The 27771-nt window shown below is 48.2% G+C and overlaps 1 protein-coding gene across 3 annotated transcripts in view; it reads right to left on the bottom strand.

The window, feature by feature from the left end:
• Positions 1 to 8567: 8567 nt before the first annotated feature.
• LOC137331241 (segment polarity protein dishevelled homolog DVL-3) overlaps positions 8568 to 27771 on the bottom strand; it is a 115367-nt gene continuing 96163 nt past the window's right edge. Inside the window, exons 13-16 of one of the 3 annotated variants that reach the window (XM_067994888.1) lie at positions 27062 to 27229; positions 25210 to 25428; positions 9820 to 10242; positions 8568 to 9361 (exon numbers count right to left, since the gene is read on the bottom strand). In XM_067994888.1, coding sequence (XP_067850989.1) covers positions 9330 to 9361; positions 9820 to 10242; positions 25210 to 25428; positions 27062 to 27229 — 842 coding nt within the window. In that variant the 3' untranslated portion in view covers positions 8568 to 9329. Of the gene's footprint in view, positions 10243 to 25209; positions 25429 to 27061; positions 27230 to 27771 lie in introns of all 3 variants that reach the window. The other 2 variants (XM_067994890.1, XM_067994889.1) reach the window with 2 other exon arrangements.

Below are 27771 nucleotides of genomic sequence, written 5' to 3'. Positions count from 1 at the left end.
GCAGAGGAGGGGAGAGCATTAGAGCAAAAAAGGCACTTGATGATTCATACCCAGCACCTTGGGACTCGGCAACAGTAAGAATGGTATCACTGTAAGAACCATCACTGCAGGAACATGCATTGTGTTTGGCTGGCAGCTTTAGTTTATGGGTTTGGATGAAGACGACCCTTCGCCTATTTGATTTCATCCTTACTGGATACCAGCCCTACCCTCTTCCCATTATACCATCTGGCTGCTTCTTAAATGAGTTCAGTGTCCTGGCCTCCATTGCTCTTCCTGGCAACTTGTTCCAGCTGCGTAAAGAAATATTTCCTGGAGTCTGTTATAAACTTTTCTCTTACAAACCTGACCCTGTCCCTTTTTAGCCTGTTGCCCTGGAATACATGAAAGTATTCTGGGTTTATTTTCTCTATCACATTAAGTACCTTTATATAGCTTTATGAGGTCCCCTCTGAGATGTCTCTTTGAGGTTGAAGACCCTGGCTTAGCACGTCATTCTGCATTCTGATATGCCAGGATGCTGAACATCCTCTGCTACCTAACTCATCTGTCCATTCTTCATGTGAGGTGTAGCCCAACTCAGTATTCCTGAACTATGAAGAAGCAAATCAGCTAGGGGACTCTCTTACATAACAATGGTCAGAGCACCACAAAGTAATTCACTGTGTGAAGTGCTTTTGAGCTGTTTCGGTGAGATAGGGTGCTATATAAATGCATCTATCATAATATTATAACACGTCATCCCTCTGACACTGGGAATCAGCCACATTGTTCACCTCACGTTATTGTTTGCGGGATCTTGCTGTGCGCAAATTGGCTGCCGCATTTCCTAGATTACAACAGTGACTACAGTTCAAAACTATTTCATTGGCTATAAAGCGATTTGAGACCTCTTGAGGTTGTGAAAGGCGTTATATAAATGCAAGTTCTTTCTCTTCTCCACTGCCTCTAGGCTTTAGTTGTCCCCCCGCTACTGCCGCCTTATGGCAGGTTGTATGGAGAAGTCCAGCATCACACCTGGGGATTTGAACACAACTGATTTGGCAAAATAACCAGTTTGTACATAGTGAGCAATGTGTTAACTAACACCAGTAGATCTCCTTCAAAACCCGCCTTGTTAAATTCTACCCCATCCACAAAATACACATAACTCCTCCTACTTTTACTTCTGATATGCCGTATCTTGCATTTTGCCTGGATCATCAACCCTGCTCAAATCCAGTCAGCCTCTCTTTGGAAGTCCTAGGACACCTTCTTCGAGTTTGCAGAAAGGGTGTAGTTCCCCCGGACAGCCCCTTGCTGGATAGCCATCCCTAAGCTGCTGAGAGATGATTTAAATGTGGGATAGGCAGTTGCTTTGCACAAATAGGAACAGGGGTAGGCCATTCAGCCCCTCAAGCCTGTTCCGGCCATTCAATGAGATCATGGCTGATCTGTATCCTAAGTCCATCCACTCGCCTTGGCTCCATATCCCTTAATACCCTTGGCTAGCAAAAATCTGTCGATCCCAGATTTTAAATGATTAATTGAGCTAGCATCGACTGCTTTTGATGGGAGAGAGTTCCACACTTCTACCACCCATTGCATGAAGAAATGTTTCCTAACTTCTCTCCAGAATGGCCTGGCTCTGATTTTAAGGTTATATCCCCTTGTCCTAGACTCCCCATTGGCAGAAAAAGTTTCTCTCTATCTACCCTATCCATTCCTTTCAAAATCCTAAAAACTTAATCAAATCACCCTAAACCTTCTATATTCCAAGGAATACAAGCTTAGTTTATGTAATCTCTCATCATAATCTAGCCTTGTAACATTCTGGTGAACCTGCGCTGCACTCCCTCCAAGGCCAATATGTCCTTTCTAAGGTGCAGTGCCCAGAACTGGACACAGTACACCGGATGTGGTCTAACTAGGGCTTTGTATGGTTGTAGCAAAACTTCTTCCCCTTTATATTCTAGTCCTCTAGTTATAAAGGCCAACATTCCATTAGCTACAAGCCTCTCTAATCGCTGTATTTTTTGTACCTAACTACTATATGTTAGTGATCTGTGTACATGGACCTCTAAATCTCTTTGGACCTCCACTGTTTCTAGTTTAAAAAATACTCAGATCTATCCTTTTTTGGACCAAAATGGATGGCCTTACACTTACCTGCTTTGAAATCTATCTGCCACAGTTTTGCCCACTCCCTTAACCTATCAATGTCTCTTTATAATTTTATACTCCTATCTACACCACTTACGAGGCCACCAATCTTTGTGTTATCGGCAAACTTGATATATGGCACTCTATTGCATTATCTTAGCCATTAATAAATATAGTGAATAGTTGAGGCGCCAGCACAGATCACTGTGGGACACCACTAGCCACTTCCTTCCAATTCGAGGACATACCCATTATCCCTACTCTCTGCCTTCTACCGCAAAATCAATCTCCTAACCAGGTTAATAATTTGCCTTCAATTCCACGAGCTTTAATTTTAACTAGCAGTCTCTTACGTGGAACCTTATCGAATACCTTCTGGAAGTCCACATAAACTACATCCATAGATATTCCCGTGTCTACTACTTTAATTACTTCCTCAAAAAATTCAATTAGGTTCGTTAGACAAGACCTACCCATTACAAATCCATGTTGACTCTCTCTATTCAGCTCAAATTTATCTAAGTGCTCAATCACACTGTCCTTAATTATAGATTCCATTAACTTCCCCACAACAGATGTTAGATGAATAGGCCTATAATTTCCCGGTTTCTCTCTCTCTCACCTTTCTTAAATAATGGAGTTACATTTCCAATTTTCCAATCTAAAGAGACAATTCCTGAATTGAGCGCGCTTTGGAAGATTATGGTTAAAGCATCTGCTATTTCCTCACCTACTTCCTTTAAAACCCTAGGGTGGAAACCATCAGGTTCTGGGGATTTGTCAGTCTTTGGCACCATTATTTTTTCTAATGCTGTTTTCTTGCTTACATTAACTTTAGTGAGTTCCAGCCCTTGATTCATTTTTAGTTTCCCTAGAACATAGAAACATAGAAAATAGGAGCAAGAGTAGATCATTCGGCCCTTCGGGCCTGCTCCGCCATTCAAAATGATCATGGCTGATCGTCCAACTCAGTACCCTGATCCCGCTTTTTCCGCATATCCCTTGATCCCTTTAGCATTAAGAAATATATCTATCTCCTTCTTGAATACATCTAATGACTTGGCCTCCACAGCCTTCTGTGGTAGAGAATTCTAAAGGTTCACCACCCTCTGAGTGAAGAAATTTCTCTTCATCTCGGTTCTAAATGGCATACCCCGTATCCTGAGACTGTGACTCCTGGTTCTGGACTCCCCAGCCATCGGGAACATCCTCCCTGCATCTAGTCTGTCTAGTCCTGTTAGAATTTTATATGTTTCGATGAGATCACCTCTCATTCTTCTAAACTCTAGTGAATATAAATGTAAAGAATCTTACAACACCAGGTTATAGTCCAACAATTTTATTTGAAAATCAGTGAATATAGGCCTAGTCGACCCAATCTATCCTCATACGCGAGTCCTGCCATTCCAGGAATCACTCTGGTAAACCTTTGTTGCACTCCCTCCATGGCAAGGACATCCTTCCTCAGATAAGGAGACCAAAACTGCACACAATACTCCAGGTGTGGTCTCACCAAGGCCCTGTACAACTGCAGTAAGACATCCCTGTTCCTGTACTCAAATCCTCTTGCAATGAATGCCAATATACCATTCGCCTTCTTAACTGCTTGCTGCACCTGAATGCTCGCTTCCAGCGACTGGTGTACAAGGACACCCTGGTCTCGTTGCACCTCCCCTTTTCCCAATCTATTACCATTCAGATAATAATCTGTCTTTCTGTTTTTACAACCAAAGTGGATAACCTCACATTTATCCACGTTATACTGCATCTGCCATGTTCTTGCCCACTCACCCAACTTGTCCAAATCACATTGGTGCCTCCTTGCATCCTCCTCACAGCTCACATTCCAGCCCAGCTTTGTGACATCTGCAAACTTGGAAATGTTACATTCCGTTCCCTCATCCAAATCATTGATATATATTGTGAATAGCTGGGGCCCAAGCACTGATCGCCGCGGTACCCCACTAGTCACTGCCTGTCACCCGGAAAAAGGCCCGTTTATTCCTACTCTCTGTTTCCTGTCTGTCAACCAATTCTCAATCCATGCCAGTATATTCCCCCCAATACCATGTGCTTTAATTTTGCACACTAACCTCTTGTGTGGGACCTTATCAAAAGCCTTCTGAAAATCCAAGTACAGCACATCCACTGGTTCGCCCCTATCTATTCTACTAGTTACATCCTCAAAAAACTCCAATAGATTTGTTAAGCATGATTTCCTATGCTGAATTTGTCCAATCCTGTTAATGCCCTCCAAGTGTTCTGTTATCACATCTTTTATAATAGGCTCTAGCATTTTCCCCACTACTGATGTTAGGCTAACTGGTCTGTAATTCCCTGTTTTTTCTCTCCCTCCTTTTTTAAATAGTGGGGTTACATTTGCCACCCTCCAATCTGTAGGAACTGTTCCAGAGTCTATAGAATTTTGGAAGATGACCACCAATGCATCCATTATTTCCAGGGCCACTTCCTTTAGTACTCTGGGATGTTGATTATCAGGCCCTGGGGATTTGTCAGCCTTTAGCCCCATTAATTTCCCAAGCACTATTTTTTTACTAATACTGATTTCCTTGGTTCGCTAACATTTCCGGGAGGTTATTTGTGTCCTCCTTTGTAGAGACAGAACCAAAGTACGTGTTTAATTGTTCTGCCATTTCTTTGTTCCCCATTATAATTTCCCCCATTTCTGACTGTAAGGGACCTACATTTGTCTTCATTAATCTTTTTCTCTTGACATATTTATAGAAGCTTTTACAGTCAGTTTTTATGTTCCCTGCTAGTTTACTCTCATACTCTATTTTCCCCCTCTTAATCAATCTCTTTGTCCTCCTTTGCTGAATTCTAAACTGCTCCCAATCCTCAGGCTTGCTGCTTTTTCTGGCAATTTTATATGTCCCCTCTTTGGATCTAATACTATCCCTAATTTCTTTTATAAGCCACGGTTGAGCCACCTTTCCTGTTTTATTTTTGCGCCAGACAGGAATGAATAATTGTTGTAATTCCTGCACACGTTCTTTAAATATTAGCCATTACCTATCCACCATCATCCCTTTTAGTAAAGTTCCCCAATCTATCATAGCCAACTCACACCTCATACTTTCATAATTTCCTTTATTTAGATTCAGGACCCTAGTTTCAGATTCAGCTACTTCACTCTCCATCTTAATGAGGAATTCTATCATGTTATGGTCGCTCTTCCCTAAGGGACCCCACACAAGATTGTTAATTAATCTTTTCTCATTGCACAATACCCAGTCTAGGACCGCCTGTTCTCTCGTTGGTTCCTCAATGTATTGGTCTAGAAAACTATCACGTCTGCACTCCAGGAATTCCTCCCCCACAGTATTATTGCTAATTTGGTTTGACCAATCTACATATAAATTAAAGTCACCCATGATTATAGTTGTACCCTTCTTGCATGCGTCTCTGATTTCCTGTTTAATGCCCTCCCCTACATCTCCACTACTATTTAGGGGCCTATAGACAACCCCCACCAATGTTTTCTGCCCCTTGGTGTTTCTTAGCTCCATCCACCCAGATTCCACATCGTGATTTTCCGAGCCAATATCCTTCCTCACTGTTGCATTGATTTCCTCCTTTACTAACAACGCTACCCCACCTCCTTTCCCTTTTTGCCTGTCCTTCTTAAATATTGAATACCCCTGGATGTTCAGTTCCCATCCTTGGTCACCCTGCAGCCATGTCTCCATAATCACAACTATATCATAACCGTTAATATCTATCTGCGCTGTTAATTCATCTAGCTTATTGCGAATGCTTCGCTCTTTAAGACACAATGACTTTAGACTTGTCTTTTTAAGATTGCTAGTCATCTTAGTTTCATTTTGCACTATGGCTCTATTTGTTTTTTGCCCTTGTTTTCTCTGCCTTCCACTATTGCTTCTTCCCTTTCTGTCTTTTGTTTCTATCCTTGTTTCCCCCTCTTCCGTCTCCCTGGTCAGGTTCCCATCCCCCTGCCACTCTAGTTTAAACCTTCAGGTATATTATCCTCGTCCTCTACTGTGAAGACTGCCACAAAGTAATTATTCAACAAGTCTGTTTCCTTATTTTAATTTGCAATATTACCCACGTGTTTTTAAAAAGTCCACCTTACCCTTGACTACCCTTTCTCTTGTAATATAATTGTATAACTTTTTGTGTTAATCTTGATATTCTTCTCAAGTTTCTTTTCATATTCCCTTTTTGTAGTTCTATTTTTTTTGTCTTCCTTTGATGTAGTTTATATCTCTCCCAGTCCCCTGGATCAACACTATTTGCACTTTTGTGGGCTCATTCCTTTAGTTTTATGTTGTCTCTCACCTCTTCTGTCAACCATGGCTGTTTTGTTTGGTAAGTACAGCTCTTGCCCCTTCGGGGTATATATTAGTCCTGTATTAAGCTAAATTCTTTTTTGAACGCCTCCCACTGTTCATCTGTAGTTTTACCCGATAACAGTTTTGATCAGTTTGCTGTTGTCAGTCTCTGTCTCATCCTGTTAATGTTAGCCTTACCAAAATCTAGAATCTTAGTAACTGTGTTGTTTCTCCTTTTCAAACCTAACATTGAATTTGATGATATTATTATCACTGTTAGTCAATAATCTAACAGTAAGAGAACCTTTATCAAGGTCTGGCTCATTACTCATTACTAAATCTAGTATAGTTCCAGAATATTGCTCCAGAAAACTGTCATGAATGCATTCAAGAAATTCCCTACCTTTCTGACGAGATACTCGGCTCTTCCCAATCTATATGAAAATTGAAGTCTCCCATTAAAACAACACTGCTTTTGCTACAAGCCTCTCTAATCTCAGAATTAATACATTCTGCCACTTCATTGCTGCTATCAGGAGGCCTGTAGACAGTTCCCGGATGTGGGTCTGATAATGGGTCCGTAGTTCCCAGATGTCACTCTGATAATAAGAACACAAGAAATAGGAGCAGGAGTAGGTCATACAGCCACTCGAGCCTGCTCTGCCATTCAATCATGCTGATCTTCTACCTCAACTCCACTTTCCCACCCTATCCCCATATCCCTTGATTCCCTTAATGTCCAAATATCCATCGATCTCAGTCTTGAATATACTCAACGACTGAGCAACCACAGCCCTCTGGGGTAGAGAATTCCAAAGATTCACAACCCTCTGAATGAAGAAATGTTTCCTCATCTCGGTCCTAAATGGCCGACCACTTATTTTGGGACTACGAACCCTAGTTCTAGACGCTCCAGCCAGGGGAAACAGCCTCTCAGCATCTACCCTATCAAGCCCTCTAAGAATTTTATATGTTTCAATGAGATCACCTTTCATTCTTCTAAACTCCAGAGAAAATAGGCCCATTCTACTCAATCTCTCCTCATAGGACAATCCTCTCATCCCAGGAATGAGTTTGTGGTTCCCAGATGTGGCTGATAATGGGTCTGTGGTTCCCAGATGTGCCTCTGGAGTTATAGGTGTCACTTTGCTCATGGGTCTGTACTTTCCACCTGTGGTTATGTGCTTATCTTGTTAAAGACTTAGGCATGGACCCAGCTGCTTTCTCTATTTCAACGGCCCTCGACAATCAATGGATTCCTGGAGGTTTGATCACATGACATTCTGACCATGTGATGCCTGATGATGTGACATTTGATCGTGTAACTTTTACAAGTGTTATTGCATTTACCGTATAAAGATTGGGACCCCTGTAGTTGATGATTTTTACTTGTGGTTTCGTGCCAGCAGCTGCTGTGTGAGAAATTCCAAAAACAAAGAGGCCGCCCGTGAGCGGGGAAGCAGGGGGAACCAAGGGTGGGGTGGGGGGGAGGAAGAGGGGAAACTGAGAGGGGGGAAGGAAACAGGGGAAACCGAGGGGGGGGAAGGAAAGAGGGGAAACTAAAGGGTGGGGTAGAGGGGAAATGGGGGGGGGGGGAAGAAGGGAAACGGGGGGGAAGATGGAAAAGCGAGGGTAAGGGAAAGAGGGGAAAGCGAGGGTGAGGGAAAGAGGAGAAAGTGAGGATGAAGAAGAGGGCTGTGGATACTGAGTCATTGAGTATATTCAAGGCTGAGATTGATTGAATTTTGGACTCGAAGGGAACTCAAGGGATATGGGGATCCTGCAGGAAAATGGATTTGAGGTCGAAGATCAGCCATGATCTGATTGAATGGCACAGCAGGCTCGAGGGGCCGTATGGTCTATTCCTGCTCCTATTTCTTACGTTCTTATGTAGCCCCCTGTGGGAGATGTCGCTGAGCCAAAAGCTTCTCCGGTGACGTCACGGAGCGAGGGGGCTGGGGCGCACTGCCGCAGGAAATTTAAATCGCTAATCTCCCGGGGCTGCTGGAGGCGGTGCCCAGAGGGAGGAACCCGATTCCGGGAAACTCCCGGTCATTCCAGGAGTGTTGGGAACCCTGCTTTCAAGTGATCAAATGAGTTGCTTTAAAGAAATCATCTAGAACCATTTTATTAAAGTATACAATACAACTTTCAGCTACAAAACCATCATTCAGAGTCACATCTTGTCTCGAAATGATATATTTCTCTTATTCAATTTAGGATTCAGTCACTGAATGGAGAGGTTTACCGATTGTGAGTTATTAGTGCAGCTGGGCTCTGTTCTCTGATGAAGTCTTCGTCCTCCACACTGAGACTCCGACGGGTTGATCGTGAAGGATCTAACTTTCCAATCTCTCTGCTCGTTGCTCTGACTGTAGTGAGGCCTCCTTGGCCATGCGGTACCTTTTTTATTTGTTCTCGGAAGGAATGGGAAAGGGGGGCCGGGGGTTGTCAGTGTTTGTGCTTTGACCCAGACTGCTTTGTTTCGATTTTCCACAGACTCAAGCCCCGTAACGCTACTTCATAAAGGGAAGGGTTACACAAAACACAAATTTCAAAGGCTCTACAACATGAATTCGTGGTTGGACAGTTTTTTTTTTGTTTCTACATGAGATATAAGGCTTGCGGTGTTTCCTCGAGACTTGATGGGTTTTTGTTGCAGTTCACAACCATGTACTTAATGACTGTGTTTAACATAAAACCAAATCTTCCACTCTCCTCCTTGGACTTGTCTAGAACTGCTCATTTCCTCCTTCTGTCTGGTGTCCAGACTATTTAAACAAAAAAATGGCTGTCATGCCAACCACACAGGAAGTGACACAATCCAGTAGATGACCTTTCACCTCTCTGCACCAACTGCTTACCAGTTGACCATCAGAGGAAGTCAAACACCCCATAATTCTTTGCTGCATGACAAGGAAAGAAACACACAAAGAGCTTTAAGAAATTAGTTCAAAAGAAAACAAGATGGGAAACGATTAAAGTTTGATCTTTTTTTTTTAACAACACACTCTCAATAGATGCAGGATTTTTTTTTAAAAAAGGAAAAATTTCAACAGGAAAGGTATTAAAAGAGGCAGACAGGCAGGCTTTTGTCTGTTCTCACACACAGTCCAGTCTTGTGAGGTGGTGTGGTGTGGTGGGGTGGGGTGGGGTGGGGAACAAAATGAAAGGTTTTTGTCTATAAATCTTGCAAGATTAGTGCTGAATAAATACAGTCCTGTTCACACTCCCAACTGTGCTACTCCATCACACAGGGCCTCGGTCCAGTTTTTAGTTGTTCTGTTTTAGTAACAAGACAGAATAGACGATGCTTTCTTAACAACAAAAAAAACAAGTCACATGACATCCACAAAGAACTCACTGGGGTTTCCCATCGCCATTCTGAAGGACTGTCTGCTCGCCGTTAGTTCAGGGGGCACCGACCCAAGGTCGCGGACAGGCGGCGCACCCGGCGGTGCCATGGCAGATTGAGGGGGCATCATCATGAGGGGCGGGGCGTAAAGGGGCGGCAAGCCCGGGGCCCCGTAGGACTGGTGCGTGTGATGGCTGCGGACGCTGGCGGCCATCGAATGGTGGCTCCGGTGGCTGAGGTTGCTGTGGTGACTGTGCTCGCTGGCGGGGGCCGAGCGCTCGCTGCCCGCTCGCTCCCGCCGGATGCCGCTCCGCGTGGTGTGGTCTGATTCGCTGCCGCTGCCCCCCGGCTTGGCGTCGCCCGTTTTGGGCTCTTTCTCTTTCCCTCCTCTCCTTTCGCTCCCGCTGCGGTTGGATCCACTGCTTCTACTCCCTGCGGCAGAGAACAAAAAAACACAAAAAGGTTAAGATCGGAGCGGGGGCGGGGGGGGGGGCAAGGAAGGCTCCACCCACCAAGGATGGCATGTTGGGTAACAGCAAAACAAAAGGACTTGCATTTCTACAGCGCCTTTTATGACCTCAGGGCGTCCCAAAGCGCTTTACAGCCAATGAAGTACTTTTTAAGTGTAGTCACTGTTGCAATGTAGGAGACGCAGCAGCCAAACAGCAGTGAAATAAGTGACCAGATAATCTGATTTTTAGTGTTGTTGGTTGGCCCAGGACACCGGGGAGAACTCTTCTTCGAATAGTGTCACAGGATCTTTTACGTCCACCTGAGAGGGCAGACGAGACCTCGGTTTAATGTCTCACCTGAAAGACGGCACCTCCGTCAGTACAGCGCTCCTCAGTACTGCACTGCAGTGTCAGTCTAGATTATGTGTTCAAATCCCGAGAGTGGGACTTGAACCCACGACCTTCTGACTCAGAGGCGAGAGAGTGCTACCCACTGAGTCACTGCTGCCACCCAGTCTATTGGCATCGGCAAATGTAGCATTAAGTCATGCAGGTGGGAAGGTAAGAGGCTCAATTCAACAAAGGGGAGCAAAGGGAAGAATGTGAAAGAAAATCACAAGGGAAAACCCATCTCTCATTCTTCTAGATTGCCATTAGTAACAAGTTGTTTCTTAAAGAACTCCAGTGTCTCAAACAAACCTGTTCCAGCTGTTGTTCCCCCTGTGACCTTTTTGACCCCTGTTCTCAATTAGCCTATCACAGCCCTGAAACTACGCTTTTTGGTTTTCGGGATGGAGGTGACTCTGGCAAGGCCGCATTAATTGTCTATCCCTAGCTCACTTGATAATTGCTGGGCTACTTCAGAGGACTTTAAGATGTAGTGTGGGGCTAGAGTCACATGGAGGCCAGACTGGGTAGGGGTGGCAGGTTCCCGGAAGGACATTATTGAAACAGGTAGGTTTTTACAACCACCCAGCAGTTTTCATGGTCATTTTTTCTGGTGCCAGGCTACAAATTAGCAGATGGCAGGATTTGAACCCACAACTTCTGGGTTGCTCGTGCAATATCATAACCACTACACTACCACGCTCTGTGCTTCCATGTTCTGCTGCCCTAGTAGATCCGAAAGTAATGTTTCAGGTTTGTTTCCTCTTCCCTGTTAAGTATCCAGAATGATTGAGGGGATGGATTGGATTATGAGGAGCGATTATTTAAATTGGGCATGTTCTCACTGGAAAAGAGAACTTTGCGAGCTGATGTGATTGTCGTTTTTTAGGATTCTAAAGGGATTAGATAGTGTAGACCATGACAAACTTGGAAATATATCGCCGTTCCTTCATCATCGCTGGGTCAAAATCCTGGAACTCCCTCCCTAACAGCACTGTGGGAGAACCGTCACCACACGGACTGCAGCGGTTCAAGAAGGCGGCTCATCACCACCTTCTCAAGGGCAATTAGGGACGGGCAATAAATGCCGGCCTTGATAGCGACGCCCACATCCCATGAACGAATTCAAAAAAAACTATTTCACCTTGTCCAGAACAGAGGGCACGGCCTTCGCTTGAAGGGGGGCAAATTCAAAATGTGGAAATTGTATTTCAGCGAGCGAATGGTCAATCTATGGAACAGGCTCTGTGGATACAGTTAGTATGGATTTGTTCAAATGCAAATTAGATAGATTTCTTTTCGAAAACAACATTTTGGGATACAGTTTATGAGTATTTTGAGACCTGATGTGGTGACTATAACAGACATGGGAGGAACAGGTGACCTCGGACCCACGGTTCCCAAAGCTCTCCACCACTGGGAGAGTGGGAGGAGAGCCCGAGAGGTGAGCGCAGTGTAAAAGGAGAGTCCGAGAGTGGGAGGAGAGCCAGAGAGGTGAGCGCAGTGTAAAAGGAGAGTCCGAGAGTGGGAGGAGAGTCCGAGAGGTGAGCGCAAGTGTAAAAGGAGAGTCCGAGAGAGGGAGGAGAGCCAGAGAGGTGAGCGCAGTGTAAAAGGAGAGTCCGAGAGAGGGAGGAGAGTCCGAGAGGTGAGCGCAAGTGTAAAAGGAGAGTCCGAGAGTGGGAGGAGAGCCAGAGAGGTGAGCGCAGTGTAAAAGGAGAGTCCGAGAGAGGGAGGAGAGTCCGAGAGGTGAGCGCAGTGTAAAAGGAGAGTCCGAGAGAGGGAGGAGAGTCCGAGAGGTGAGCGCAAGTGTAAAAGGAGAGTCCGAGAGTGGGAGGAGAGCCAGAGAGGTGAGCGCAGTGTAAAAGGAGAGTCCGAGAGAGGGAGGAGAGCCCGAGAGCGGGAGGAGAGCCCGAGAGCGGGAGGAGAGCCCGAGAGCGGGAGGAGAGCCCGAGAGCGGGAGGAGAGCCCGAGAGCGGGAGGAGAGCCCGAGAGCGGGAGGAGAGCCCGAGAGCGGGAGGAGAGCCCGAGAGCGGGAGGAGAGCCAGAGAGCGGGAGGAGAGCCAGAGAGCGGGAGGATAGCCAGAGAGCGGGAGGAGAGCCAGAGAGCGGGAGGAGAGCCAGAGAGCGGGAGGAGAGCCCGAGAGCGGGAGGAGAGCCCGAGAGGTGAGCGCAGTGTAAAAGGAGAGTCCGAGAGCGGGAGGAGAGCCCGAGAGCGGGAGGAGAGCCCGAGAGCGGGAGGAGAGCCCGAGAGCGGGAGGAGAGCCCGAGAGCGGGAGGAGAGCCCGAGAGCGGGAGGAGAGCCCGAGAGCGGGAGGAGAGCCCGAGAGCGGGAGGAGAGCCCGAGAGCGGGAGGAGAGCCCGAGAGCGGGAGGAGAGCCCGAGAGCGGGAGGAGAGCCCGAGAGCGGGAGGAGAGCCCGAGAGCGGGAGGAGAGCCCGAGAGCGGGAGGAGAGCCCGAGAGCGGGAGGAGAGCCCGAGAGCGGGAGGAGAGCCAGAGAGCGGGAGGAGAGCCAGAGAGCGGGAGGATAGCCAGAGAGCGGGAGGAGAGCCAGAGAGCGGGAGGAGAGCCAGAGAGCGGGAGGAGAGCCCGAGAGCGGGAGGAGAGCCCGAGAGGTGAGCGCAGTGTAAAAGGAGAGTCCGAGAGCGGGAGGAGAGCCCGAGAGCGGGAGGAGAGCCCGAGAGCGGGAGGAGAGCCCGAGAGCGGGAGGAGAGCCCGAGAGCGGGAGGAGAGCCCGAGAGCGGGAGGAGAGCCCGAGAGCGGGAGGAGAGCCCGAGAGCGGGAGGAGAGCCCGAGAGCGGGAGGAGAGCCCGAGAGCGGGAGGAGAGCCCGAGAGCGGGAGGAGAGCCCGAGAGCGGGAGGAGAGCCCGAGAGCGGGAGGAGAGCCCGAGAGCGGGAGGAGAGCCCGAGAGCGGGAGGAGAGCCCGAGAGCGGGAGGAGAGCCCGAGAGCGGGAGGAGAGCCCGAGAGCGGGAGGAGAGCCCGAGAGCGGGAGGAGAGCCCGAGAGCGGGAGGAGAGCCCGAGAGCGGGAGGAGAGCCCGAGAGCGGGAGGAGAGCCCGAGAGCGGGAGGAGAGCCCGAGAGCGGGAGGAGAGCCCGAGAGCGGGAGGAGAGCCCGAGAGCGGGAGGAGAGCCCGAGAGCGGGAGGAGAGCCCGAGAGCGGGAGGAGAGCCCGAGAGCGGGAGGAGAGCCAGAGAGCGGGAGGAGAGCCAGAGAGCGGGAGGAGAGCCCGAGAGCGGGAGGAGAGTCCGAGAGGTGAGCGCAGTGTAAAAGGAGAGTCCGAGAGCGGGAGGAGAGCCCGAGAGCGGGAGGAGAGTCCGAGAGGTGAGCGCAGTGTAAAAGGAGAGCCCGAGAGCGGGAGGAGAGCCCGAGAGCGGGAGGAGAGCCCGAGAGCGGGAGGAGAGCCCGAGAGCGGGAGGAGAGCCCGAGAGCGGGAGGAGAGCCCGAGAGCGGGAGGAGAGCCCGAGAGCGGGAGGAGAGCCCGAGAGCGGGAGGAGAGCCCGAGAGCGGGAGGAGAGCCCGAGAGCGGGAGGAGAGCCCGAGAGCGGGAGGAGAGCCCGAGAGCGGGAGGAGAGCCCGAGAGCGGGAGGAGAGCCCGAGAGCGGGAGGAGAGCCCGAGAGCGGGAGGAGAGTCCGAGAGGTGAGCGCAGTGTAAAAGGAGAGTCCGAGAGCGGGAGGAGAGCCCGAGAGCGGGAGGAGAGTCCGAGAGGTGAGCGCAGTGTAAAAGGAGAGCCCGAGAGCGGGAGGAGAGCCCGAGAGCGGGAGGAGAGCCCGAGAGCGGGAGGAGAGCCCGAGAGCGGGAGGAGAGCCCGAGAGCGGGAGGAGAGCCCGAGAGCGGGAGGAGAGCCCGAGAGCGGGAGGAGAGCCCGAGAGCGGGAGGAGAGCCCGAGAGCGGGAGGAGAGCCCGAGAGCGGGAGGAGAGCCCGAGAGCGGGAGGAGAGCCCGAGAGCGGGAGGAGAGCCCGAGAGCGGGAGGAGAGCCCGAGAGCGGGAGGAGAGCCCGAGAGCGGGAGGAGAGCCCGAGAGCGGGAGGAGAGCCCGAGAGCGAGAGGAGAGCCCGAGAGCGAGAGAGCGAGAGGAGAGTCCGAGAGGTGAGCGCAGTGTAAATCTAAGACAAGTCATGGCAGCAGAGCTCGCACCCATGATATGCTCCTCCTGCACTATGTGGGAAGTCATGGACACTACCGGTGTCCCTGGCGACCATGTGTGCAGGAAGTGTGTCCAGCTGCAGCTACTGGCTAACCGCATTTCGGAGCTGGAGCTGCGGGTGGATTCACTGTGGAGCATCCGCGATGCTGAGACTATCGTGGATAGCACGTTCAGTGAGGTGGTCACACCGCAGGTAAAGATTACGCAGGCAGAAAGGAAATGAGTGACCGCCAGGCAGAGTAAAAGGACTAGGCAGGTAGAGCAGGAGTCCCCTGGGGCCATCTCCCTCTCAAACAGATATACCGCTTTGGATACTGTTGGGGGAGATGGCTTATCAGGGGAAAGCAACAAGAGCCAAGTTCAGGGCACCACGGGTGGCTCTGCTGCACAGGAGGGGAGGATGAAGAGTGGCAGGGCTATAGTGATAGGAGATTCAATTGTAAGGGGAACAGATAGGCATTTCTGTGGCCGCAAACGTGACTCCAGGATGGTATGTTGCCTCCCTGGTGCTAGGGTCAAGGATGTCATGGAGCGGCTGCAGGGCATTCTGGAGGGGGAGGGTGAACAGCCAGTAGTTGTGGTCCATATTGGTACCAACGACAAAGGTTTAAAAAAAAGGGATGAGGTCCTGCAAGGTGAATTTAAGGAGTTAGGAGATAAATTAAAAAGCAGGACCTCAAAAGGTAGTGATCTCAGGATTATTACCAGTGCCACGTGCTAGTGAGTACAGGAACAGGAGAATAGACCAGATGAATGCGTGGCTGCAGGGATGGTGTAGGAGGGAGGGATTTAGATTCCTGGGACATTGGGACCGGTTCTGGGGAAGGTGGGACCTGTACAAGCGGGACGGGTTACACCCGAGCAGGACCGGGACCAATGTCCTCGCGGGGGTGTTTGCTAGTGCTGTTGGGGAAGGTTTAAACTAGAATGGCAGGGGGATGGGAACCTGAGCAGGGAGACAGAGGAGGGGGAAACAAGGATACAAACAAAAGACAGAAAGGGAAGAAGCAATAGTGGAAGGCAGAGAAAACAAGGGTGAAAAACAAATTGGGCCAGAATGCAATATAAAACTAAGATCACTAGCAATCTTAAAAAGACAAGTCTAAAGGCATTGCGTCTTAATGCGCGGAGCATTCGCAATAAGCTAGATGAATTAACAGCACAGATGGATATTAACGGTTATGATATATTTGCGATTACAGAGACATGGCTGCAGGGTGACCATGGATGGGAACTGAATATCCAAGGGTATTCAATATTTAGGAAGGACAGGCAAAAATGGAAAGGAGGTGAGGTAGCATTGTTAGTAAAGGAGGAAATCAATGCAATAGTGAAGAAGGATATTGGCTCGGAAAATCACGATGTGGAATCTGTCTGGGTGGAGCTAAGAAACACCAAGGGGCAGAAAATGTTGGTGGGAATTGTCTATAGGCCCCCAAACAGTAGTGGAGATATAGGGGAGGGCATTAAACAGGAAATTAGAAGGGTACAACCAGAGTGGCGGCGGACCTGATCGGGAGCAGAGGAGAGAGACCGAGAGCGGGGATAAAAGAGCGGCGGACCGAGGCCCGAGACCAGAGCGGCGGCGGACCTGATCGGGAGCAGAGGAGAGAGACCGAGAGCGGGGATAAAAGAGCGGCGGACCGAGGCCCAAGACCAGAGCGGCGGCGGACCTGATCAGGAGCAGAGGAGAGAGACCGAGAGCGGGGATAAAAGAGCGACGGACCGAGGCCCAAGACCAGAGCGGCGGCGGACCTGATCAGGAGCAGAGGAGAGAGACCGAGAGCGGGGAAAAAAGAGCGGCGGACCGAGGCCCGAGACCAGAGCGGTGGGGGACCTGATCAGGAGCAGAGGAGAGAGACCGAGAGCGGGGATAAAAGAGCGGCGGCCCCAGGCCCGAGACCAGAGCGGTGGGGGACCTGATCGGATCAAAAACAACAACAGAAAACCAAGGAGTGACGTCACAGGACAGCAGGTAAGTGATTGGTTGGTGAGTATTACTGTTTTTTTTTTCTTCTCTAAATTAGGGCATTGGTTTAAACTAAGAGCTCGGAAACTAAGCAGCTTTTATAGCAGGTAGTTTTTTTTTAAGTGAACCTAGGTCCCTGGTATTGTTAACATTTTCAAATTTCAACGTAATTCAAAAGGGGTAACTAAGCTAAGGCAAATCATGGCAGCAGACCTCGCACCCGTGATATGCCCCTCCTGCAAGATGTGGGAAGTCATGGACACGACCAGTGTCCCTGCCGACCATGTGTGCAGGAAGTGTGTCCACCTGCAGCAACTGACCGATCGTATCTCGGAGCTGGAGCTGCGGGTGGACTCACTGTGGAGCATCCGCGATGCAGAGAAACTCGTGGATAGCACGTTTAGCGAGTTGGTCACACCGCAGGTAAAGGCAGTACAGGCAGGAAGTGAATGGGTGACCACCAGGAAGAGTAAGAGGTACAGGCAGGTAGTGCAGGGGTCCCCTGTGGCCATCCCCCTCTCAAACAGGTATACCGTTTTGGATACTGTTGTGGGAGATGGCTCACCAGGGGAAGGTGGCAGCGGCCAGGTTCATGGCACTGTGGCTGGCTCTGCTGCACAGGAGGGCAGGAAAAAGAGTGGCAGAGCTATAGTGATAGGGGACTCGATTGTAAGGGGAATAGACAGGCGTTTCTGCGGACGCAACCGAGACTCCAGGATGGTATGTTGCCTCCCTGGTGCAAGGGTCAGGGATGTCTCGGAGCGGCTGCAGAACATTCTGGAGGGGGAGGGTGAACAGCCAGTTGTCGTGGTGCATATAGGTACCAACGATATAGGTAAAAAACGGGATGAGGTCCTACAAGCTGAATTTAGGGAGTTAGGAGTTAAACTAAAAAGTAGGACCTCAAAGGTAGTAATCTCAGGATTGCTACCAGTGCCACGGGCTAGTCAGAGTAGGAATGACAGGATAGCTAGGATGAATACGTGGCTTGAGAGATGGTGCAAGAGGGAGGGATTCAAATTCCTGGGCCATTGGAACCGGTTCTGGGGGAGGTGGGACCAGTACAAATTGGACGGTCTGCATCTGGGCAGGACTGGAACCAATGTCCTAGGGGGAGTGTTTGCTAGTGCTGTTGGGGAGGGTTTAAACTAAAGTGGCAAGGGGGATGGGAATCGATGCAGGAAGTCAGTGGGAAGTAAAGTGGTGACAGAAACAAAAGGCAGTAAGGGAGAGTATACAAAACATGACCGGACAAATGGTCTGAGAAAGCACGGCAAAGACCAAGGGAAGTCTAGATTAAACTGCATTTATTTCAATGCAAGAAGTCTGATGGGCAAGGCAGATGAACTCAGGGCATGGATGGGTACATGGGACTGGGATGTTATAGCTATTACTGAAACATGGCTAAGGGAGGGGCAGGACTGGCAGCTAAATATTCCAGGGTACAGATGCTATAGGAAAGATAGAGCAGGAGGTAAGAGAGGAGGGGGAGTTGCGTTCTTGATTAGGGAGAACATCACGGCAGTAGTGAGAGAGGATATATCCGAGGGTTCGCCCACGGAGTCGATATGGGTAGAACTGAAAAATAAGAAGGGAGAGATCACGTTGATAGGATTGTACTACAGACCCCCAAATAGTCAACGGGAAATTGAGGAGCAAATATGTAAGGAGATTACAGACAGCTGCAAGAAAAATAGGGTGGTAATAGTAGGGGACTTTAACTTTCCCAACATTGACTGGGACAGCCATAGCATTAGGGGCTTGGATGGAGAGAAATTTGTTGAGTGTATTCAGGAGGAATTTCTCATTCAGTATGTGGATGGCCCGACTAGAGAGGGGGCAAAACTTGACCTCCTCTTGGGAAATAAGGAAGGGCAGGTGACAGAAGTGTTAGTGAGGGATCACTTTGGGACCAGTGATCATAATTCCATTAGTTTTAAGATAGCTATGGAGAAGGATAGGTCTGGCCCAAAAGTTAAAATTCTAAATTGGGGAAAGGCCAATTTTGATGGTATTAGACAGGAACTTTCAGAAGTTGATTGGAAGAGTCTGTTGGCAGGCAAAGGGACGTCTGGTAAGTGGGAGTCCTTCAAAAGTGTGTTAACCAGGGTTCAGGGTAAGCACATTCCTTATAAAGTAAAGGGCAAGGCTGGTAGAAGTAGGGAACCTTGGATGACTCGGGAGATTGAGGCCCTAGTCAGAAAGAAGAAGGAGGCATATGACATGCATAGGCAGCTGGGATCAAGTGGATCCCTTGAAGAGTATAGAGATTGCCGGAGTAGAGTTAAGAGAGAAATCAGGAGGGCAAAAAGGGGACATGAGATTGCTTTGGCAGATAAGGCAAAGGTGAATCCAAAGAGCTTCTACAAATACATAAAGGGCAAAAGAGTAACTAGGGAGAAAGTAGGGCCTCTGAAGGATCAACCAGGTCATCTATGTGCAGAATCACAAGAGATGGGTGAGATCCTAAATGAATATTTCGCATCGGTATTTACGGCTGAGAAAGGCATGGATGTTAGGGAACTTGGGGAAATAAATAGTGATGTCTTGAGGAGTGTACATATTACAGAGAGGGAGGTGCTGGAAGTCTTAACGCGCATCAAGGTAGATAAATCTCCGGGACCTGATGAAATGTATCCCAGGACGTTATGGGAGGTTAGGGAGGAAATTGCGGGTCCCTGAGCAGAGATATTTGAATCATCCACCGCTACAGGTGAGGTGCCTGAAGATTGGAGGGTAGCAAATGTTGTGCCTTTGTTTAAGAAGGGCGGCAGGGAAAAGCCTGGGAACTACAGACCGGTGAGCCTGACATCTGTAGTGGGTAAGTTGTTAGAGGGTATTCTGAGAGACAGGATCTACGGGCATTTGGAGAGGCAGGGACTGATTAGGAACAGTCAGCATGGTTTTGTGAGAGGAAAATCATGTCTCACGAATTTGATTGAGTTTTTTGAAGGGGTAACCAAGAAGATAGATGAGGGCTGTGCAGTAGACGTGGTCTACATGGACTTTAGCAAAGCCTTTGACAAGGTACCGCATGGTAGGTTGTTACATAAGGTTAAATCTCACGGGATCCAAGGTGAGGTAGCCAATTGGATACAACATTGGCTTGACGACAGAAGACAGAGGGTGGGTGTTGAGGGTTGTTTTTCAAATCGGAGGCCTGTGACCAGCTGTGTGCCTCAGGGATCGGTGCTGGGTCCGCTGTTATTTGTTATTTATATTAATGATTTGGATGAGAATTTAGGAGGCATGGTTAGTAAGTTTGCAGATGACACCAAGATTGGTGGCATTGTGGACAGTGAAGAAGGTTATCTAGGATTGCAACGGGATCTTGATAAAATGGGCCAGTGAGCCGATGAATGGCAGATGGAGTTTCATTTAGATAAATGTGAGGTGATGCATTTTGGGAGATCGAATCGGGCCAGGACCTACTCTGTTAATGGTCGGGCGTTGGGGAGAGTTATAGAACAAAGAGATCTAGGAGTACAGGTTCATAGCTCCTTGAAAGTGGAGTCACAGGTGGATAGGGTGGTGAAGAAGGCATTCAGCTTGCTTGGTTTCATTGGTCAGAACATTGAATACAGGAGTTGGGATGTCTTGTTGAAGTTGTACAAGACATTAGTAAGGCCACACTTGGAATACTGTGTACAGTTCTGGTCACCCTATTATAGAAAGGATATTATTAAACCAGAAAGAGTGCAGAAAAGATTTACTAGGATGCTGCCGGGACTTGATGGTTTGACTTATAGGGAGAGGTTAGATAGACTGGGACTTTTTTCCCTGGAGAGTAGGAGGTTGAGGGGTGATCTTATACAAGTCTATAAAATAGTGAGGGGCATAGATAAGGTAGATAGTCAAAATCTTTTCCCAAAGGTAGGGGAGTCTATAACGAGGGGGCATAGATTTAAGGTGAGAGGGGAGAGATACAAAAGGGTCCAGAGGGGCAATTTTTTCACTCAAAGGGTGGTGAGTGTCTGGAACGAGCTGCCAGAGGCAGTAGTAGAGGCGGGTACAATTTTGTCTTTTAAAAAGCATTTGGACAGTTACATGGGTAAGATGGGTATAGAGGGATATGGGCCAAGTGCAGGCAATCGGGACTAGCTTAGTGGTATAAACTGGGCGACATGGACATGTTGGGCCGAAGGGCCTGTTTCCATGTTGTAAACTTCTATGATTCTATAATCATGGGTGACTTTAATCTATAGATGGTCAAACCAAATTAGCAATAATACTGTGGGGGAGGAATTCCTGGAGTGTGTACGTGATGGATTTCTAGACCAATACGTTGAGGAACCAACGAGAGAACAGGTGATCCTAGACAGGATATTGTGCAATGAGAAAGGATTAATTAACAATCTTGTTGTGTGGGGTCCCTTCGGGAAGAGCGACCATAACATGGTAGAATTCCTCATTAAGATGGAGAGTGAAGTAGCTGAATCTGAAACTGGGGTCCTGAATCTAAATAAAGGAAATTATGAAAGTATGAGGTGTGAGTTGGCTATGATAGATTGGGGAACTTTACTAAAAGGGATGATGGTGGATAGACAATGGCTAATACTTAAAGAACGCATGCAGGAATTACAACAATTATTCATTCCTGTCTGGCGCAAAAATAAAACAGGAAAGGTGGCTCAACCATGGCTTACAAAAGAAATTAGGGATAGTATTAGATCCAAAGAGGAGGCATATAAAATTGCCAGAAGAAGCGGCAAGCCTGAGGATTGGGAGCAGTTCAGAATTCAGCAAAGGAAAACAAAGAGATTGATTAAGAGGGGAAAAATAGAGTATGAGAGTAAACTAGCATGAACATAAAAACTGACTGTAAAAGTTTCTATAAATATGTCAAGAGAAAAAGATTAGTGAAGACAAATGTAGGTTCCTTACAGTCAGAAATGGGGAAAATTATAATGGGGAACAAAGAAATGGCAGAACAATGAAACACGTACTTTGGTTCTGTCTTCACAAAGGAGGACACAAATAATCTCTCAGAAATGTTAGGAAACCAAGGGTCTCGTGAGAGGGAAGAACTCAAGGAAACCAGTATTAGTAAAAAAAAGTGCTTGGGAAATTAATGGGGCTAAAGGCTGACAAATCCCCAGGGCCTGATAATCTACATCTCAGAGTACTAAAGGAAGTGGTCCTGGAAATAGTGGATGCATTGGTGATCATCTTCCAAAATTCTATAGACTCTGGAACAGTTCCTACAGGTTGGAGGGTGGCAAATGTAACCCCACTATTTAAAAAAGGAGGGAGAGAAAAAACAGGGAATTACAGACCAGTTAGCCTAACATCAGTAGTGGGGAAAATGCTAGAGTCTATTATAAAAGATGTGATAACAGAACACTTGGAAGGCATTAACGGGATTGGACAAAATCAGCATGGGTTTATGAAAGGGAAATCATGCTTAACAAATCTACTGGAGTTTTTTGAGGATGTAACTAGTAGAATAGATAGGGGAGAACCAGTGGATGTGGTGTACTTGGATTTTCAGATGGCTTTTGATAAGGTCCCACACAAGAGGTTAGTGTGCAAAATTAAAGCACATGGGATTGGAGGGAATATACTGGCATGGATTGAGAATTGGTTGACAGACAGGAAACAGAGAGTAGGAATAAACGGTTCTTTTTCTGGGTGGCAGGCAGTGACTAGTGGGGTATCGCAGGGATCAGTGCTTGGGCCCCAGCTATTCACAATATATATCAATGATTTGGATGAGGGAACGGAATGTAACATTTCCAAGTTTGCAGATGACACAAAGCTGGGCTGGAATGTGAGCTGTGAGGAGGATGCAAAGAGGCTCCAATGTGATTTAGACAAGTTGGATGTGTGGGCAAGAACATGGCAGATGCAGTATAACGTGGATAAATGTGAGGTTATCCACTTTGGTTGTAAAAACAGAAAGACAGATTATTATCTGAATGGTGATAGATTGGGAAAAGGGGAGGTGCAACGAGACCTGGGTGTCCTTGTACACCAGTCGCTGAAAGTGAGCATTCAGGTGCAACAAGCAGTTAGGAAGGCGAATGGTATATTGGCGTTCATTGCAAGAGGATTTGAGTACAGGAACAGGGATGTCTTACTGCAGGTATACAGGGCCTTGGTGAGACCACATCTGGAGTATTGTGTGCAGTTTTGGTCTCCTTATCTGAGGAAGGATGTCCTTGCCATGGAGGGAGTGCAACAAAGGTTTACCAGACTGATTCCTGGGATGGCAGGACTGACGTATGAGGAGAGATTGGGTTGACTAGGCCTATATTCACTAGAGTTTAGAAGAATGAGGTGATGTCATCGAAACATATAAAATTCTAACAGGACTAGACAGACTAGATGCAGGGACGATGTCCCCGATGACTGGGGAGTCCAGAACCAGGGGTCGCAGTCTCAGGATATGGGGTATGCCATTTAGAACCGAGATGAAGAGAAATTTCTTCACTCAGAGGGTGGTGAACCTGTGGAATTCTCTACCACAGAAAGCAGTGGAGGCCAAGTCATTCGATGTATTCAAGAAGGAGATAGATATATTTCTTAATGCTAAAGGGATCAAGGGATATGGGGAAAAGTGGGAACAGGGTACTGAGTTAGACAATCAGCCATGAACATTTTGAATGGCGGAGCAGGCCTGAAGGGCCGAATGGCCTACTCTTGCTCCTATTTTCTATGTTTCTATATTTTCCTCGCCTCATGTCTGGGTCTGTTGTAGACTAATTGATGGAGATTAATTGCTCTGATTAGTCAACAACACCATTATCGTTGTATCCTGAGGCTACCAGGACGGTAGAAGGTGATTTAGATGGTCCTTGGTTTTTTTTGTCTCGTAATTCCTATGTTCCTATCTTATATACCTCTATAAAGTCCCCTCTGAGATGTCCCTCTTTGAAGCTGAAGGATTGCTGCTGTTCAAATCATTCCTTTTTCGCTGAAGTCCTCCGAGATCAGGGATTCGCCCCATTGCTCTCGTCGGTACCGTCTCTCGGGCCTAGGTCTTTATGTCATGAACATCCAGTTGTATTCATCTTGAACACATGACTACACAATGAGGCGGCCCGGTCTTTCAGAGTTAAGAGGCAGCCAGCGTATGTAAACCCCTCAGAACTACACTGGGTAATGAATAGGAAGTCACAGAGCATCAGATCCACTAATCTTGGACAGTGGTTATACTGCATCAAGTTGGCACTGCTTGCAACACAACATAGCATCATTACAATCAACATCGCCAAAACAGATTATCTGGTCATTGTCGCACTGCTGATTGTGGGATCTTGCTGTGCGCAAATCGACTGCCGCATTTCTCTACATTATAACAGTGACTACAATTCAAAAGTACTCAATTGGCTGTAAAGCGCCTTGGGACGTCCTGAGGGCATGAATGGTGCTATATAAATACACGTCTTTCTTTCCTTACTATGTTAAACCATGGCTTGCCATATTGAGCAATTAGACACTGGTGTGCAAGATGGTAAAACGCAATGGCACTCTTATACTAGAAGGTACACAGTACTCGACCACTGCACAAATATCACATTCGGCCCATCGTCCCTGTGCCGGCTTTTTGAAAGAGCTATCCAATTAGTCCCACTCCCCCTGCTCTTTTCCCACTCCACTACAAATTTTTCCTTTTCAAGTATTTATCCAAATCTCTTTTGAAAGTTACTATTGAATCTGCTTCCACCGCCCTTTCAGGCAGTGCATTCCAGATCATAACAACTTGCTGCGTTAAAAAAAATTCTCATCTCCCCTTTGCTTCTTTTGCCAATTATCTTAAATCTGTGTCCTCCGGTTACCGACCCTCCCACCAGTGGAAACAGTTTCTCCTTATTTACTTCATCAAAACCCCTCAGAATTTTGAACACCTCGATTAAATCTCTCCTTAACCTTCTCTGCTCTAAGGAGAACAATCGCAGCTTCTCCAGTCTCTCCTCATCCCTGATGCCATTGTGGTCAATCTCCCCTGCACCCTCTCCAAGGCCTTGACATCCTTCCGAAAGTGAGGTGCCCAGCGCTTTGGGATGTCCTGAGGTCACGAAAGGCGCAATACAGGAACAGGAGTGGACCATTCAGTCGCTCGAGCCCGTTCCGCCATTCAATTAGATTATGGCTGATCTGTATCTCAACTCCATCTACCCACCTTGATTCTGTAACCCTTAATACCCTCACCCAACAAAAATCTATCAATCTCAGTTTTGAAATTTTCAATTGACCCTCAGCCTGAATAGATTTTTGGGGGAGAGAGTTCCAGATTTTCACTACCCTTTGCGTGAAGAAGTGTCACATTGAGTCTACAGCACACAAACAGGCCATTCGGCCCAACTGGTCTATGCCGGCCTTTATGCTCTATCCTGTCACCCCTCTTCATCTCACCCTATTACCCTGTTGTATCGAGTTGCATCGAGTCTGCGGTACAGAAACTACAGTGTGACGGCCCCTCACGGTCGTGTAGAGCCTCTCACCTTCACTGGGCTGGCTGCCGGCACTCCCTCCTCCGTAAGTGAAGCCGGTGACGTCGTGGTAGCCTGGAGGGTGTGGGTTGTACGGGTGATGTGGTGGGTACTGGTACGGGAAGGCAATGGGCCACGGCGCCGCCCCCGGGTGGGGGAGGGGCGCCAACGTGTCCTGATCTGAAGTGCTGCTCGATCCATCGTGGTCATTGAGTGTTAGATTGGCCATGTCTGTGGGAGTGAAAGATACAGGCTGTTGATTCTTGTCAATATCGGTGAAATCGCCAGTCAGCAAGATACCAAACGTTTAGTAATCCCGCAACGCACTGTCTGACTGCTGCGTGTCTGGTCGATGGGAGCCAGTGTGTAAAGTCTAAAGTTTGCTGAAGACACGGATTATAACTGTGTCCATTGGTAGGAGTAGCCCCCTGGTACCCCACCCAAGTGAGTTCTCATTCTTCAATACATTATCTCAATAAAGGAAATGGCAGCAACTGACAACTTTAACCCAGAGAGATCTCTTAACCTGCTGACGATATTTACAAGCTGGATTCTGCTTCCTGTTCCCCGAGTGGGAGTACAGATGAAGTTGCTGCAGTACCCAGGGCAGCTCACCCGGTGACAGGTCACAGTGCCTGTACCCAGGGCAGCTCACCCGGTGACAGGTCACAGTGCCTGTACCCAGGGCAGCTCACCCGGTGACTGGTCATAGTGCCTGTATCCAGGGCAGCTCACCTGGTGACTGGTCACAGTGCCTGTACCCAGGGCAGCTCACCCGGTGACTGGTCATAGTGCCTGTACCCAGGGCAGCTCACCCGGTGACTGGTCACAGTGCCTGTACCCAGGGCAGCTCACCCGGTGACTGGTCACAGTGCCTGTACCCAGGGCAGCTCACCCGGTGACTGGTCACAGTGCCTGTACCCAGGGCAGCTCACCCGGTGACTGGTCATAGTGCCTGTACCCAGGGCAGCTCACCCGGTGACTGGTCATAGTGCCTGCACCCAGGGCAGCTCATTCAGTGACAGGTCACAGTGTGTACACCCAGGGCAGCTCACCCGGTGACAGGTCACAGTGTGTGTACCCAGGGCAGCTCACTCAGTGACTGGTCACAGTGTGTGTAGCCAGGGCAGCTCACTCAGTGACAGGTCACAGTGTGTGTACAGCACTGCCCGGTGTACCAGTTAGCTCAGTGACAGGTCACAGTGTGTGTACAGCACTGCCCGGTGTACCAGTTAGATCAGTGACAGGTCACAGTGTGTGTACAGCACTGCCCGGTGTATCAGTTTGATCAGTGACAGGTCACAGTGTGTGTACAGCACTGCCCGGTGTATCAGTTTGATCAGTGACAGGTCACAGTGTGTGTACAGCACTGCCCGGTGTACCAGTTAGATCAGTGACAGGTCACAGTGTGAGTACAGCACTGCCCGGTGTATCAGTTTGATCAGTGACAGGTCACAGTGTGTGTACAGCACTGCCCGGTGTACCAGTTAGATCAGTGACAGGTCACAGTGTGTGTACAGCACTGCCCGGTGTATCAGTTTGATCAGTGACAGGTCACAGTGTGTGTACAGCACTGCCCGGTGTATCAGTTTGATCAGTGACAGGTCACAGTGTGTGTACAGCACTGCCCGGTGTACCAGTTAGATCAGTGACAGGTCACAGTGTGTGTACAGCACTGCCCGGTGTACCAGTTAGATCAGTGACGGGTCACAGTGTGTGTACCCACGGCAACTCACTCAGTGACAGATCACGGTCTGCGTACAGCACTGCCCATTCCCATCACTGTCAGTTTCTTGGGTACAGCGGGATGAGGCACCGCAGGTTCGAGAAGCCGCCAAGCCCCAAAGACAGAGTTATGACTCACTGCCACAGAGCTCCCCGAATATATAGTAGCACTGCTCTGAGAAGGTGATTTTGTTGACTGTGTGTCGGATGTAACCGGCTTTGAGGAGATTGCTGGCATATTTTCGTGCCTCGCGCCGGTCTGGATATCCTTCGACGTGATTGTAAAGCCAGTCGACAACGTCAGAACCTGGGGAAATAACATCTTAATTAAAAAAGCAACTGATTCAAGTGCATCCTTTAATTGGGCACAACACAGGATGGAGAAAGAGGAAAGCAGAATATAACAGAGGGTTTTTAAAAAAATGTTAATTTCAGATCCCCCCGCCCCCCCACCCCCCCCCGAAGGTACTAATTCTTTGCTGGGGTACAGTTCCACTAGCACCAGTTATCCAGCCCGAAGGCCAAGCCTCACATACGAACAACTATTACTTGAAGGGGGCACAGTGATTGAGGTGGTGGTAGAGCGGAGCTGTAGGATTTTCCAAATGGATGAGCTAAGATGGCCAATCTCCTGTATCCATATTTATCTTGTGATCAACAACAACAACTTGCATTTATATAGCGCCTTTAATGTAGTAAAACGTCCCAAGGCGCTTCACAGGAGTGATTATCAAACAAAATTTGACACCGAGCCATGTAAGGTGATATTAGGATAGCTGACCAAAAGCTTGGTCAAGGTTTTAAGGAGCAACTTAAGGAGGAGAGAGAGGTAGGGAGGTGGAGAGGTTT

The sequence above is a fragment of the Heptranchias perlo genome, chromosome 13 (assembly GCF_035084215.1).
Source record: "Heptranchias perlo isolate sHepPer1 chromosome 13, sHepPer1.hap1, whole genome shotgun sequence".
Classification (NCBI taxonomy): domain Eukaryota; kingdom Metazoa; phylum Chordata; class Chondrichthyes; order Hexanchiformes; family Hexanchidae; genus Heptranchias; species Heptranchias perlo.
This window is presented reverse-complemented; position numbering and strand designations above follow the sequence as displayed.